This window comes from Nicotiana sylvestris, chromosome 8 (genome assembly GCF_000393655.2).
Source record: "Nicotiana sylvestris chromosome 8, ASM39365v2, whole genome shotgun sequence".
NCBI lineage: Eukaryota > Viridiplantae > Streptophyta > Magnoliopsida > Solanales > Solanaceae > Nicotiana > Nicotiana sylvestris.
Window position 1 is genome coordinate 88,489,687 of NC_091064.1, and position 17,739 is coordinate 88,507,425.

The window sequence follows — 17,739 nt, forward strand, 5'->3', positions numbered from 1 at the left end:
TCATGTCTCACGTTTAGGTTAGGTAATTCCTCTTTATGTTTTGTCATTCTTTCTCTCCTTAGGTTTATTATTTTCCTTCGTCATGTTTTGGTTCAGTATTAACCGTGTAATTCCAGGGTTTTTCTTTTTCTTTTTTTAAAACTGTTAGTTGTTGTTTACCCATTATAATTATACTAATCAAAGCATGTTACGATTTCATTTCAATTTGCATAGGATTTGGGCTAATTTTTAGGTTGTTATAATGACTGCTCTATTTTTGTTTCAATTTTTCGTATTTGTTCTTCTCTGTTGTAGTCGCAATATTTAGATTGGATTCAGTCAAATTTCCAAATGTAATTAATTGACTTGTTTTGATTTATAAGTTATGTAGTCTGACTTCTAGGGTTCATTACAGCTTTCTTCCAATCTTGGTTTGGTTTTTGTTCAGATGTTATTGGTTTAAATTCAGTGTTTAGGGTTAATTAGATCAGCTCCTACTAATTAGGCAAATATCAGTGTTTTAATTACACCTTTTGATTTTGGACCCTGAATCTTGTGAATTGCAAATCATTGAAAACCTGTAGGGACTTAATTGAATTAGGACAAAGTTGAAATAGGCAGTAATTAAAGGGTTAAAAATGGACTTTCACATAGGCTAATACCAGAACCTTCTAGACTTTTCACAGTTGTCCTGTCCTTAGCCTAAAATGTTAATATTGGATAAGGAAAAAGGACAGACAGCTGTAAAAGATGTTTACTATTCTGATTTTCAGAAAAACTAGGTTAGAATATGCTTTTTTGATGCCTTTTTGTGCATTCTATAAAAGGGAAATAGTCTCTCACTCACACACAGACATTCAGCTTGATTCTCTGCCTAAAAGTTCTGAAAAACAGATTTCAGCATCATTTTACTGCAAAAAGTTCTCTCTTTTTTTTTTCCTGAAAAAGACTAGATTTCAGAAATCTTAGAAAAACTTCAAAACTTCTTACTTTTGGTTGTCACAAGCTGGAAACATGGTTTGAAATAGAGGATTTTCTTGGGTGTTTTAGCTGGGATTCTGGTTTGAAAAGTTGTTTGGATTTGGTCTAAAATTCTGGGATCTATCTGATTTGTTATTGTTGTGCTGGTTTATTATTGTTGTTTCTTGTTCTTCTGAAGTTTAGCCAGCTTCTTTTCACATTATACTTGGTAGTTCTTGGTTGCTGCTTATAGGTATTTAATCCCAGCTCTATCTCTTTATGTAATGATTATCTGAAATGAATAAAAATTGGAGTTATAAGTGACATTTTATGATAGCATTTAGGAAGAAGGTAACAACCCTAGATGTCATGTAGCCTCCTGATTATAAATGTGGCGCGCTACACATCCATAATCAAGACTCTACTAGACACGGCTCATAGACAACCCCTAGGACAGACTTGCTCTGATACCAAGTTTGTCACGACCCAAACTGAAGGGCCATGACTAGCACCCGACCACACTTGCCGAGCACCAACGTACATTTCATCTAACCTTCATTATTATCTTTTAGGGCTGACGAGATCAATATAAATGGTAGACCTAGATCATGGACAACCAGCAATAAAATATGACGGCATGAACATACATAGCAGGGGATGACCAGACAATCAAGAAACTACATATAAGGTATGAGCTACCACGCTACTATGAAAGACTATACAACAAAAACTAGCCGACAAGGCATACCAAACTATACATGAGCCGACACTTGTCTATGAGCCTCTAAAAGAACATAAGTGTTGCAACATAGCCGGAACAGGGCCCCGACATACCCATAATGTCTATAACAAAAATTGCATACCAAGACCAAGGCAAGTCCGGAGAAGGGATCTCGCCAATCACCGCTGAACTGGACAGTCTACTGTGGTGGGGGAGCTGCACCTGCCTGTCTATCAGGACCTGCAGCACGACATGCAGCGTCCACAAATAAAAGGACGTCAGTACGAATAAAGTACTGAGTATGTAAGGCAAGGAACCATAAATACGATCAGTAATGTAAGCAAGGATAGAGAATATACAACCTGTAACATCTTAGTACCTCTGAGGGCTACTTACATGAAATGCATGATACATATGTATAAATACATAAACCTTTAAAGCATTCGCCTCTATGGGCATCATCATCATCATATCGTACCCGGCCATAATAGGCTCGGTAGAATCGTACCCGGCCACGTGGAGCTCGGTAAAACCCAACTGATCAGTGGTTGCACAATAGGACCCAACTGATCAGTGGTTGCACAATAGGTGCCGTACCCGGCCAACTATAGCGTGGCTCGGTAGAGTAAAATAGATACATATATATAATGCATGCTCGACTCATAGAATCACATTCTAAACCTTTCGGAGTGACGTAAGGTCGGTATCCTCTGTACACGTTATTAGGACTAACTCTTCACTATGAACCTTATAAGATTTAGGAAGTACGAACAACATTGATAACATAAGAATAAGAGAAGCAACATTAACATCAATCGTTCCATAAGAGGGAAAACAATGTAAGTACTGCTAGCTTCTAAGAGTAGAGTATCTTGGAAGCTCGTTCATTACATTATGTACAATCGGAGTCGTGCAAAAGAAGGAAAGGGATAGCCTAACATACCTTGTATATACTGCCCCAATCTCAAGCTATGCAATTGTCAAAACTCCTTAGTCTACAATAAGAGAAACGATACTATCGTTATCATTTAAGCGTCATAACTATTATGTATCGACCACAACCTATTTTACGATGAAACGGACAGCACCTCCCCTATATATATGACCTCACACCATTCAAAATAGTCACCAAACAGCCCAAACAACATCAATAATAAACATATTGAGCCTCCCAATATAGTCCACACACAGCCTAATCACTCCATACATACGACGACCACCATAGTCGTGTCAAACAACCTGGAAATGTTACGAATAACTATCCGCCCATAACCCTACATATATATGGTGTTTATCCACACCCTTCCTCCTCCAAAACTCCACAAGATAGTAGTAAAATACGCAGCCCAACAACAACGCAAAACAGTCCACAAAACAATAACATTACTACCAAGCCTTTCGATATATATCTCACAAGTTCTAGCTTCAATGGCTTAGCCGCAACTTGGATAATCTTAAATACATATAGAGTAAGAGGTTCCTTACCTTTATACAGAAAGAACAACTCCAATTTTACCTTAAATTTCCATGAAATATCCCTCCAATGCTGCCACAACAACAAAAAAGCGAAACTAGCGATCAATTAGTGTTTTTCGGCACTAGAATCACTTTAGAAGGCTTGAAATCACCTAGGATTGATATTAAGAACATGAGGGAGTATTTACAGAACATAAACCCTTTAAAACAACCTCCCACACGAGCTGGAACGACACAAAAATGAGCAACAACAAGAAGAACAAGAGACTTACTAGCGCCACGGAATTCCCGACACTTGATTTGTGTTGTTTGCCCTTTTTTTGGGTCTTGAATCTTGAGAGAACCTTGAGAGGATGTTCCTAGGGTTCTAAGGTCTGAAAATAGTGAGAAGAAATGACTTGAAACGGGTTGGAGGCATCCTATATAGGTCCAAATATCTTAAACCGCCTTAGTGGGCCCCATAGAGAGGTGCTTGGCGCAGTCTCGCGAAAACGCGAATATCTCTTTACTCCGAGATCATATCGATGAACGGTTTAATGTGTTGGAAACTAGACTCATAGATATTTAATTTGGTTGGTAGATCACCCCGTAATTCCTTGTAAATTATGAGAAAAGATTAGAAACATTTGACCTAATGTTTAAGTAAAATTATGAACCTAAGTTGCGACAACTTTTGTCGACTTTTGTTTCATAACTCGTTTGACTTCAAGACTTATGATACGGATATTATATGATTAAAATACCTTAATAAATGACCTCTTGAGTGTATTAAGCACCGCTAGATTACCTGAAAATACGAGTTACAACATCCTTGATTCGTTTAACTTCTAATACTGGTTAATCACCCTTATACACTCTTGTATCACTTAAGACCAATAGGATTGACTTCTTATCATCTCAAAGATAATTCCTTCTTGGATTTATGTTAACTAATATATGGCATGAACTAACACATGTGGATATGGGTTGTAACAGAAGTGTGTTGGGTTATCCTTTTTTTTCTTTTTCTTTCATCTGATGATTTCCTCTTTACTCAAACTGTTTGTTTTCTTTCTCTGTTTGCTTGTTTATGGGATGTTGCCTGCAGATTTGGTCACTAGTTGGCCAAATCAACAGTTTCAAAGCTAGAAGGAGAGAATCAGGTTGTCTTAACAAGAGAATACCAAGCCCTAATGGACAAATCATGTCTAAAAAGAGGCAGGATTTCTTCATCAGTCAGGAAATTTGTAACAGTTTAGCCTCTAATATAGTTAGGTTATGTAATAACTCTTAACATAGAGTGTTGATATTGGAAGTTGTTTATTCTGTTTTGGGAAAACTGTAATAAATCAGGCATTAGTGTTAATACATTAGGAGCTTAATTATCGTATTTTTGTCATGATTACAAAATGGTAATGGTGTCGGACTTTTAGTCCACTCAGCAGAACCAAAGGTTGTTTATTTGATGAAAAGAGGGGTTGAATTTATAGCCCAAAGGACAGACTAATCGCAGGCGAGTTGGGCCTAGTCCATAGGCCCAAACTATTGAATCAGTCCAGGAGCCTTTTTACCCTAGATCATTTCAGTGATTAATTTTCAATACTCAGTACGTATATGTCTTTCACAACTTTAACGTGTATGCAGTGGTTAAATAGTTTCATAGTTCAAATTCATATTAGTAGCAATATAATATTTTCAAAATCTGATTGTTAGTGGTGTAATTTCAAGATTTGCATAATGGAAGTATTTCGTCCTTAATACTAAAAGATCTGATCTTAGGGCCTAGTCTGTCATGACCCAAACCGATAGGCCGCGATGGGTACCCGGTACCTTACTCAACCGAGTACCAACGTAACGTATCTTTCTTATTGCATCATCATATACACGTGACATACGGGCCTAATAGGCCAACATGATAATTTATAAATTCAAAACATAGGCCGACAAAGCTGTACAATCTTTCACGTACACGACATATGTCTACAACCTCTAAGAGTACATAAATGTCATAAAGGTCGGGACAGAGTTCCGTCATACCAAACAATACACGTCTAAATCATACTAACCAAACAAGCAACTCCGAAGCAAATGGAGCGCACCAACATCTTCCGCTGAGCTGATAGCCTACTTGGAGGGCTCTCGACCTGTCTATAGGGACCTGCGGGCATGAAACCCAACATCCCCAGGCAAAAGGGATGTCAGTACGAATAATGTACCGAGTATGTAAGGCACATAAATAAATACATAAGAGACATGGAAGAAATATAGAGTACATGACTCAACCTGTAAGTCTGAATAACTTTGTAAATCATAAATTACTTTTAGCGTAATGCATATGCGTATGAATGTCATGTCGTGCATAAGTACATGTTTCATAACATCATCAGCCTCTGAGTGCATCCCATCATATCATATTGGCCATTGTGGGCAAAATCATCAACGTATACCAGCTGATCAGGTGGTGGTGCGTATATAACGCTATAACCTTTCTCATATCCCATATACATATATATATATATATACATATATACACGTATATAACGTCGTTTGAATCATATTTCAGCCACTGTGGGCAACATCATCATCATATACCAACTGATCAGGCGGTGATGCGTATATAAAGTCATAATCTTTTCCCATATTCCATATATATATATATATATATATATATATATATATATATATATATATATATATATATATATACGCGTATATATTGTCATCTGGTCATGGGTCAATGTACATGTATAAATGAGTGAAATGCATGAAAAATACATAATAATCTCGATATTTCTTCCGGGTAAACTTTCCCAACTGCGTATTATTTTGAGACCCATGAATAGAAGATAATAATAATTCTCATGGGGAATCAAGAATATAGACACCCCTACTATTTCTATGAATAGAGTACTTTATAGAAACTGTGTATTTGCTCGTTTTTTCAGTATAATTTGGACCATGCCAAAAGAAAGAAGGGATAGCCTTAACATACCTAGAGTAGGAAAAAATTCGTATAATATTTCTTGAAAGAATAACCTTGATCCGTCTCACATCTGATTGTAGTTTTGAAATAAAACTTCTGAATATAATGCTAAAATCTCAAGCTAGGGCAAACTTTCTTTGCCCAGTAAGATCTTGCTCTTCTCATAGTATCATTTACAAAGAGGAAAGATTAGAGAATTTTGATACTACAATGACAACATTTTGACACCAAATATCAACTAAAGAAAACGATGGAACATTTAAGGATAATTGATTGTCTGAATATTTTTTCAAGGAAGTGTGAAGGCTCAACTAGCTAAAAGGTTTTTGGAGAATGAATTTTGTGTTTAAAAATGGAACGTGTTAAAATGTCCTACCTTGATTTTAATAATACAAGGTCTTGAATGTTGAAAGATTTTTAAATGTAGTAAAGTGTATCTACATGACACCTAATAAGAATGACTCTTAGTCATTTATTTAGGTGGCTGCCACGTTTATTTTGAGATAATTATTAATCTTTATCCACTTATTAGTTAATTGGATAATATTCCGTTACCCGGTAATTAAACTATTACCCGCATAATTGAGAATTATCCTCATTTACTTGAAATATTACTCACTTTTCACATACCTTATACACCTTACTATTATGGTCATGTGGAACCTTGTATGGTACTAGTCCATAAATACTGAGTATATTAGCTCGAGCTGCATTTTATCCCAAAATACCAAATTTCAACGAAATTCATTTTCTTCGACTTGCTTCCCTCTCACTTTCATGAATTTACTAATCACTTGTGAAATAGCATAATCCTTATAATCCCCAAATAATCTTTTCCTTGCAATGATGTCAATTACCTTGCGACAAATTCAACGTAAAATACTGCAGGGTGCAACATTGTCGTAACTTATTACTACGTAGTGTAACATCACCGTAATGTAATATTGTTGGGTGAAATACTATCGTAATTTAGTACTACAGAGCGTGACATCACCGTAATGTAATACTGCAAGGCATAACATCATCGTAATATTTTACTACAGGACGTAACACCATCGTAATATATTACTGCATAGGGTAACACCATCGTAACATATTACTGTAGAGTATAACATCATCGTAATATAATACTGCGGGACGTAATATTGACGTAATATTGTGGGGCGTAACATAGTCCTTGGCCCTTTTCGAAATTCTGGTGATCTTTTCGTCCTCATTGCTGGGCTTGACGTTGAGCCCAGCTTTCCCCTTGTTCTCCTTTACAAGACTTTCAAATAATATGGGCCTACTGCTGGCCCAGTTTTCCTTTAAATAAATAAATACCCAGTATATCAACCAAAACAGGCCCATAAACGGGGGATTTAGATTAACTCTGATTCGATTTAAAATCTGAGCCTATTTAGGCTTGTTTTAGTTAAATGTATTTCTCAAAGCAATAAATTGAGGTGTGTCATACCAAACAAAACCTATAATTCATGGCCCTCATAAAATTAGATCAATAGCTAACGCTTGTAAAAAAAAGGTTTGAGGCGTGCCATCTATAAATTAAATCATCCATGGCCCTCACAAATGTTGTAATTAAAAAATGAATTTTTGTAGTTTGCTTTAGGCTCAATTTAGACTAGTATTGTGATTATGTATACGTTCGCGTAACATAATTTCGAATTTAATTCTAAAAAGTAACTCAAGGGATGCGTTCGCGCAACTTCAACCAAACTTTTCTTAATAAAATAAACAAAGCGTTATTAATTGTGGACACGTTCGCATGACATGACTTTTGACGCGCCAAAAGAAAAAAGTATACGTACGCGTAACTCAATTCTTTAATTACGAATAAATCAAGTGATTAAAAGCGGGAAAAGATAAGTACACATAGGTCCTAAAAATGAGTAGTTTAAACAATTTAAGCCAAGTATAAATCGCTAAGCGGCCGTGCTAGAACCACGGAACCCGGGAATGCCTAACACCTTCTCCTGGGTTAACAGAATTCCTTATCTTGAATTTCTAGTTCGCAGTCTTAAAAAACATTTCCTCGATTTGGGATTTAAAATAAACCGGTGACTTGGGCACCAATTAAATTATTCCAAGTGGCGACTGAAAAATTAAATAAAATAATCTCATTTCAATTAATGTCACTTTAATTGAAAAAACTCTCTTATATACCCTCGGGGTAGTAAAAAAAAGGAGGTGTGACAACTGTCACTATACAAAGTATATACAAAACAGACTGTCACTATACAAAAAATATACTAAATAGACTATCACTACACAATTCATATACAATAGACTGTCACTATATAAAGGAAAACTACCAGCTATGTCCATTTATAAGTAGCTCATTACAAAAATTGGACAATTTATAAAATATTACCAATATTAGCCAAATATTACTAATATTAGCCAATTACTATTGTAGCAAAAAAACATGTTAAATTTTTGCTTTCTTTTGAGTGGGTATTATTAGATTAGATTGGGTACAGCTTAAGGAGCTTGAATCTCAGTTTTGGGATGATTTGGTGAAGTTTTGAGGTGGTTTGAATTGAAAATTCAAAGTAAAAGTTGACCATGATATGTGTATCATTTGTGTATCACATATGCATCATATTTGTATCAATTGTGTATCACATGTGTATCTATGTATACATGTATGTGAGATACATGCGTGATACATGTTTGATACATGTGTTGCAGAAGAATTTTTTGAACTCGAATTAATTGCAAATTTTGATAGAAAAGCAGTCCAAATCACCTCTAATCTTCCTCAAGTTTTGTATATTGACTTATCTATATGATTTTAATGAATTTCCTATACCCATTAAAAATGTTCCTTTTTTGCTTAGATTTTTAAAATATTGTATGTATAAAAATATTTTTTTTTTATTTCATCACCTTATTTGCTACCTCATTCATAAAATTTTCTTTCAGTCTTGCATCTAATGTTACTAATCACGCTTAAAAATATAGAAGGTGATTTTTGCATGTGATTCTTTGAGAGAAATAACCTTATTTATTTGATTTTTCAATTTTTATGTGTACTTGGCTAGTTTTGGTAAGTTTATGACTAACGGCTAGAGGTTGATAAGTTAAGACTTATTTGGAACATTTTGTAAGTTTTCCCTATATAGAATATATACAAATAGACTGTCACTATACAAAAAATAGACTGTCACTATACAAAAAATATAGAAAATAGACTGTCACTATACAAAAGAAAAACATACATTAGACTGTCACTATACAAAAAATATACGAAATAGACTGTCACTATACAAAATATATACAAAATAGACTGTTATTATACAAAAAATATACAAAGTAGACATTTCGGACTATTAGATGTAATTTTGGCTGGAGGGACATTTCGTGTCAATGGGGGAAAACATGGACTATTAAAATTTTGAGGGGCTATAGAGAGTCATTTTCTCTTTGATTCAAATTGATTAAAATTACAACAAATAGTAACTATGAACTCACTATTTAAAAATATAATAAGTCCAATCTAAGAACCTAGGAGGATATTGCACCCCATAGAACTGAAATCTCACATTCGCATTCGATCAAATATGAACTGAATTTTGTTGCCCTTCTTATTGTCATCGCGAATAAGAAGCATTCCATTTTATAAATAGGTCTCATGTTTGATGCATTTCTGCTCTCGTATTATTCTCATACAGTCAGTATTAATTAATTAATTAATTAATTAATTAATTAATTAATCAATATACAGGCTTCATGTCTTGTATGTGGGTCTACTGCTGTGCCATGACCTTAAAGGCTATTCATCCTTCGTATAGTATGTTTTAAAATAATTGTTCTATGTTGACTTTGGCAGTCAAAATTATTAAGTTCGACTATAAATTATGCTGAATACCTATTTTCCTTTTGAACTAAACCTTAACGATCTGATGGTATTTAGACAATTTTAGTTCAAAAAATATCATAAACACCCAGACGAAAAATTTAAAACAACCTACTCAAACAATAAGAACTGAAAAATGTATATTGTACATGGGCCTGCGGACCTTACCTTCACAAGGAAGCCACGGTAGCACACACTCCCCCTAAGAGGAATCATTACTTATTACAGCTAATTCTTGCACACCACTTCTGACGGTCAACAGTAAAGACAGTGATTCATCAGGAAAAACCTCTTAGGTACACCGAAAAGTGTTTCGAGGACTAACCCCCACAACACCCCTTGGCAGAAAGCTCACATACTTATGATACTAAACAGCTAACCAAGCTTTGCCTCTTTATGCTTGGTTTCTAAACATCGGCAATCTTCCTCAACTGAGCTGCTGAAACTGAAAAAAAGACCGATTGTGAGAAAGTTAGCCAATCACATTATGTAATTCTTCTAAAGGATATCACTACGGCACACTATCGCAACTTCTTTTCTGAAGCATAGCGTTAGGAAAGAGCATGTTCAGAGAGGTAAGGACAAACTTTTAATTTCAGTATGTACTGCACCAAACTGAAGGGAATTGGAGTCCAACAGTGTACACCAGTATGAGAGGGGAATATAGAGTAAGGCTGTCAAATTTGGCTCAAGCCCAAATGCCCTGCCCAAAGTTGGGCTGGTTATTGACCCGCTCATTTATTAAACTCAGCTCATCTTCACGTAACCCATTTAAAGTTGGGTTGATTTTTGGTCCAAATCGATTCACGAGTAACTTCGCCAAAATATGTTATAAATAATATATTTTTTGTTTGATATGTTATATATGACCATAATAAAAGAAAAAAAAAGTCTTATTTAGTAATTAAATTCATAAGAAAACAACATATATTAAGTATTGTTTATTTTCGTCTTCTTGAGCCGAGGGTCTTTCGGAAACAACTTCTCTACCCTTCTGCGTACACTCTATCCTCCCCAGACCCCACTTGTGGGATTTTAGTGGGTTGTTGTTGTATAACAAAACAACACATATTAAGTAAAGCTTGATAAGAGTTGGGCGGGTTGGGCTATGACCCGAATTTTAGCCCATATTGATCCAACCCAGCTTAGCCCAAGTAACTTTTGGGCGGTCAAATATTGGCTCAACCCATTTTGACACGCCCAAAATCGGTCCAACCTGCCCATTTGACACCCCTAATATAGAGCAACCCTAATGTCAATGTAGGGAACCTGGGCCAAAGAAACAAGAGCCTCTTTACCTAATTTTTATGTTAATTAACAACGGAAACCATTGTTCAAATTTCTGCATACGTGCCAGCTTAAAACCAGTGTCTCTAGATCTCAATGCCTTGTGAAGTTTCCCTTGACCAGCAGTTATATCCCCCCATAGAAAGCTAACTCTCGTTAAGGAATACCCCTAAATAGCAGCAAAACAATCATCAAATTAAGAGGAAAAATGTACCATTCTTCTCAATCAATCATGAACATTTTACGCAGCTTTCTTTCCTGGGTTCAGATGGTAATTTTGAAATAGAACTGTACAGTCAAATAACAATGGCAGCTTAGTGCGAGCAAAGCTCCACTTACCATGAAAAGCATGGTCACCCCTTTTCAAAATTATTGGAAAACCAAAGAGGGATGTAAAACATAACATACATATGAACCTAGATCCCAGATGTAAATAGAAAGTGATTGTCCCATTATATTGAATCTGGTTGTGGAATTAAATCTGTAAACATTTATTGTTATTGTCGCCACCTTTTTTTAAAACACCTATGTCTTCACTTCCAACTGCATATTTTTCATATCCAAATAGTACAATGTTTAATGGGGTATATTTTTATTAATAGAAGGACTTGAAAGGCAGTTAAGCAGAGTACCTTATTAATAAAAGAAACCATACTCTAACTATGAGTTTCTTTATAAAATTCATTTTTTAAAAAGGGATCTCCCTGTGATTGGCATATAATAGTAAAGAAAGGCAAGTGTATCTCAAGTTAGAACTCACCACTCGATATTCTGGCAGGGCAAAATCTAAGGCAGCTTTCACAGCCTAGTCCTCTTATCAGCATACTTGTCATCATCATATCTTCTATTTCCACCAGAGGGTAAATCATCATGTCTAGCCCTCTTGTGAGAATCATGACCTCTATAACTATCACGCGTTCTGCTTCTATGCTCCTCGCCCTCTTGTTCATGCCTTCCACGCTGAGAATCCTGTTCTTTCTCATGCTTCCTGTACCGATCATCCTCTTCATCTCTTTTTTGCTTCATTTCCCAACGATCATCATCCCTACTTTCTCTTCTCTCCCATTCACGCACCTCATAATCTCGATTCTCATGTCTGCTTTCACAATGCAGTTCATTCCGACTCTGAATTTTAGTGTCACGCTCTCCGCCATCACCTTCATACTCTCCCCCAGTTCTTCTTGCTTGTTGATCTTTACTATCCTCCATATTCCTGTATGACCTACTTTGGTGCTCAGTTTTACTATTAGGCCTCCTATGCTCTTCGTTTTTTCCAGAATCCATCCTCCTTGACTTTCCCTCGCGTTCATCCAAGTTTTCATCGTCTAGTTTTCTCTTACCCCTCAACAACTCCTGACTACCACTTGATCCACCAAACACATCTTCCCTCGATTGATATAACTTCTCCAATTTCTTGAACGTGTCCAGTCCTTTATCAGGAGCTTGTCCACCATGAATCTTTCTCAAATCATCCTCCTGAAATTCCCTATCTTTCTTTACCGAACTCTCCCACCTACCACCATAATCATCTCCACGACCACTTCTATTGATCTTCTCAGACTTTGTCCTATCTACATCCTTGCGTCCACGATAATTCCTCTCACTATCTGAATCACTGGTGCTGCGGGAATAGTCGCTACTGCTGATTTCACCTTCATCCTTATCAGAATTGCATCGGTTACCTTTTTGAGTCTTATTTTTCTTTACATCATAGCCTTCATCATACTCACTGTCATCAGACTCGTACCTTCTCCCTTTCTGAATCTTCTTGCTTTTTACATCAAGATCATTACTATCATCATTATCAGAGTCGTGTCTTCTACCTCTCTGATACTTCTTGTTTTTAGCATCACGATCATCATCATACTCACCCTCAGTAACATGTCTCCTCCCTCCCTGAATCTTCTTGCTTTTTACATCACGATCATTACTATCATCATCATCATCAGAATCGTGTCTTCTACCTCCTTGAGACTTCTTGTTTTTAGAACCACGACAATCATCATACTCACCTGCAGTAAGATGTCTCCTTTCCTGAATCTTCTTGCTTTTTACATCACGATCACTACCATCATTGTTGTCATCAGAATCATGTCTACTACCTCTTTCTGACTTCTTGGTTTTAGCATCACAACCATCATCATACTTGCCCTCGGTAACATGCCTTCTCTCTTTCTTAATCATCTTGTCTTTGACATCACGGTCATTTTTGTACCCATCCTCATCAGAATCATGTCTTCTACCTTGTTGAAAGTTACTGGCTTTTGCATCACGGCCATCATTGTACTCACCCTCAGAATGTCTCCTATGGGGTTTTGCATGTTTCTTCTCCTGATCAGACTCTGAAGAACAATCAGAATCTGAGGAAGAATCAGAGAGCGAATCGTCACTGTGATGCCGCCTTCTACCCTTTTTTTCCTTGGCAGACAATTTTTTTGACTTATTATCAACAGCAGTATCAGTATTGGATCTAGATTGGCTGGCCTTTTTATGATTTTTCTTTTTAGGCTCTTTGGCATGGGCGTCACTGCTGTCAGTGTCAGAAGAATCCTCACGTTTTTTGTTCTTCTCTTTTTTCTTGCGACGCTTACCCTCATCCTTCTCTTTTCTCAAGTCCTTCTCGTGCCGCTTCCTATCAACTAGCTCATTGTTATCACCATCTTCATTCTCTTCAGAATCTAAATCAAAAGCCTCATGCCGCTTCTTCTGGGTCTCATATTCAGCCCCTATCTTGAGAGCAGCTTTTAAGGATTCCATCTGCTTTTCCTTCAAAGCAGCAATCTGGTGTGTCTGTGTTCCCGAAACCCTGAAATTGAATGAACTAGTTGTTGCTTATCAGCCTTGCAAACACACACATACATATATATATATATATATATATATCAAAAAAAGCACGAAGGCCCTTGACGAAATGTTGTTCGTCTTTTTTACCCTTTAAAAGTTAATTTTATATTGGACAAAACAGTCATTTAAATTACTTTACCAATATTTAGGAGTTAAAAATTAATTATATTTTGTGTATCTAATTCTTCCTTATTTGAACTAGGTATGAAATCCTAATATTTAGGACTTCAAGTTCAATTATACTTTTACCTTATATAAATTAAAAAGAAAGAAAAAATTAAATATACTTCTACCACGTTTTTTCTCCCCTCTCCTTTCATTAACAAGAGATACACTACGTACTATAGTTTTAATTTTACATTACCAATGTATACGTAGAATGGAAAAATACAACTTAAAACTTGCGGCTTTTTATCTCATCCAAACTTGATCTATATAAATAAATAAAAAATCTGCAATCCCTATGGGTAAATTACCATAAGAAATACTTTATTGAATATTCATTTAATTAATTTTCTAATATTTAGGAGTTTCAAAGTAACTAAAATTTTACGTATTAAATTTTCCTTACTTGAACTATGTAGAAAGTCCTACAATTTAGAACTTTGAAAACATTAAGAATTTACTTTGTACAAATCTAGGTTTAGGAGTTTAAAACTATATTATTATATATTTTTTTAATTAAACTATGTAAAAAATCCAAAAACTTTAAAACTATTAAGAGTTTACTTATGTAAATCTTGTACTTAAAAATATCCGTTCATTTGTTATGAAGGAAAATATGACACTATAATATTCTATTGGTACTTATGTCTCTTGTGCAAACTTATAGTTAATATTTGAATAACATTGTGAGCACTTCTATGAGGCAGGATTTCTTTTTTTTGCGGAGTAGTGTAATAACATAAAAAATCATCATTTTCAGGACTTAAATTATTTTCTTATTTTTTTTAGCTCAAATGTATTCTTATATAATTTTTATGCTTTTAAAAAGTCTATATTCACTGATCAAGATACACGCACAAAGAGCGTACCAAATATACTGTAAAAAATCTAACAAGCAAATATTTAAACTTCTCTTCTCTTGGCCAGTTAGCAAAACATTTATATGATAGTGGGAAAAAAAGTCAGCAAAACTTGGACTTCTAACAGTCGTAATCCTAGTAGCTTTTGGGAAACCCAAACCTGCTTCTTAACCTTAAAACCCATGCTTTGTTCTGTCTAACAAGCCAATTTTCCTAGTGATGTTTGGAGGTCAAAGATATTGGTAAAGACATCTTGACAACTAGAGGGCTAAATCCTTTTGTAACAGTTGTATCCCACAAAACCAATTCTTGGAACTTCAGAACTAATGAAACTGCATATTGCTTACCAGGTTATGACAATCAGAGCAACAACAGTAACACAAGTTCAAAACTGCACTAACTAGAGTGTGATACAACTGCCCATCAGAACAACTTATACCATGATTGGCCTTCTCCTCTTTCCCAACCAGTAAGATAGAACTACAAAACAATTATCCCAATGAACCTCAGGCTAAAATTTTAAGTCAAGATTTTCGTCACTGCTCAAGAAATGAGAATGGTAGAGGACGCAAGAATCAAACCAAAACCTAATCATATTTATATGTATCTACAACCTTTGATAAACTAACCTTCCCTCCTCATCTCATTTAGACAAAAGGAAAGCAAAAAATTCTTTTCAATTTTTCATCTCCTTAAAAAGTCATTAATTCATATAGATCATTAACTTCTCAAAATTGTACCATAATCCATAACATATTCTTAAAGGTTGAAACAAAACAACATGAACTCAGCACCCAAGGGTATGGCCTTTGGTCAATGAAGTGGTACGAAAAGCATGAGGTCTCAGTTTCAAATCCCAAGAGTTAAGAAACACTAGGTGATTTGTTCTCAGTCAAGTCTTTGTGTGAAGAGTTAACTCACAAATGAACCGACGAGAAATAGTTGAGGTGTACATAAGGTGACCCGTACACCACCGTCATTTAAAACAACACTATGAACTCAGAGAGAAGCATCACAAAGCTGTAATAACCACGCTTATCCCCTATCCAATTTCTTTCTAATAAAAAAAGAACAATACAATTTCTCAGATTTCCATTTCTATTTCCATTTCCTAATAACTCTCTAAGAAACGACTCATAACAACATCAACTCAATCAAATCTAAAAATTCGTAACTAGTTCTTCGACAATAATTGATCCAATGCGTATATTATGCATAAAGCATAACTATAACTCTCAAAAAAAAATTACCTGTGATAGCCAATAGCAGTGGATCCACCAGAATCTTCAGATGTTGTCTCCAGATTACGTCGAGCTTCATCGAGCTTCTCCGCAATCTCAGCATCGGTGTATCCCTGATCGACAAGCTTATCCTCAAGGACGAGAAGTTTGAGCTGAATCTGCCGTTTCCTGTCGTGTTCGAGAATGTCCTTGTTCGCTTTTCTCGACACGCCGGCGGTTCCTTGGCCGGACTCGAAACCCTTGCCGCCGTCTACGAGGACTTTGTTCGTCTTCGGCTTGACGAAGAACTTGTTCGTCTGTATGTAGCCGTTGGTGCCGGAGCCTCGCGGCGTTTGTAGCCCGATTCCGTTGTACATCTTCGCTAGAAAGTAAAGAGAAAAAATATCTGAAATCTCTTGCCCTAACGATTAGGGATAATTTGCGTCATATTATAAGAGTGACGGGTATACCCGCCCTAAATCGGGTCGGGATTTTTCGGTTTGCGAAATGTTTAGCCGACTGGCTTTGTATTTTCCCCAATCTATTTCGTTCTCTTTTCTTCGTCAATTGGTTAACCCAAAGTTTAGTTTAAATGTCAAATATATCTATATCTATATCTATCTATCTATTTATATTATTATAAAAGTATGAATAATTTATACTAAATGTTGAACAACAAAAATATCTCCCAAACATTGATCGACTTTTATGACCTTTAATATTTATAGAAAAAATTACAAGAAAATACATATGATTTCACACCATAACAAAAAATGGCTCATGTTTTTAAGTTTTACCCCACCTAGCTCACATTGTACATATTTTGAAAGCACTTGCAAATTCAAAATTTGTGTTCTTACAACCATTGCTTCTAAAAGCTATAGAGTTAATTCTTTGTTCTCACAACAATTGCTTTCACTCTCTCGTCTTCTCACATCTTCTACATATGCTTCACGGACCGAGTATTTTTTGCTTCTCCTCTTGTGTTACCTGCTTGCAATGTAAGAAAATTGAAGAGTAGAAGTCCACCATTGAAGGCCATTCAAAGCTTTGCTTTTGAAAATGGGTTTTTTTGAATTTGTTAGTTGTTTGGATTGGGTGTTGTTCCAATTGATTGAAAATATCAAAAGAAGTTCAAAATTTAAATTTGAAGTGATTTGGAGGAGATTTGAGTTAAATTTCAAAAAAGACGCAAGGAAGAAGACGAAGTCAGTTTTTTGTATAATTATGTATAATCTTGTATAATAGTGTATATGAGTGTAGAAACACACATTATACACTATTATACACTTTTATACACCTTTATACAAGCGTCTGTAGACGAACTTCTTCCACGATTTTTAGTTGCAATTCTTGTTCAAAACCAGTCCAAATCTCCATTAAATGACTTCAAATTTTATATACAA

General features: G+C 35.5%; 1 protein-coding gene across 1 annotated transcript; it reads right to left on the minus strand.

Moving 5' to 3' along the window:
• Positions 1-10,052: 10,052 nt before the first annotated feature.
• Positions 10,053-16,799, minus strand: LOC104220893 (uncharacterized). Its single transcript, XM_009771861.2, has 3 exons — positions 16,364-16,799; positions 12,005-14,050; positions 10,053-10,402 (listed from the first exon to the last, which is right to left on the minus strand). Exons 1-2 carry the CDS (start codon positions 16,708-16,710, stop codon positions 12,043-12,045), a joined length of 2,355 nt encoding a protein of 784 aa, XP_009770163.1. The 5' UTR covers positions 16,711-16,799; the 3' UTR covers positions 10,053-10,402; positions 12,005-12,042.
• Positions 16,800-17,739: the final 940 nt, after the last annotated feature.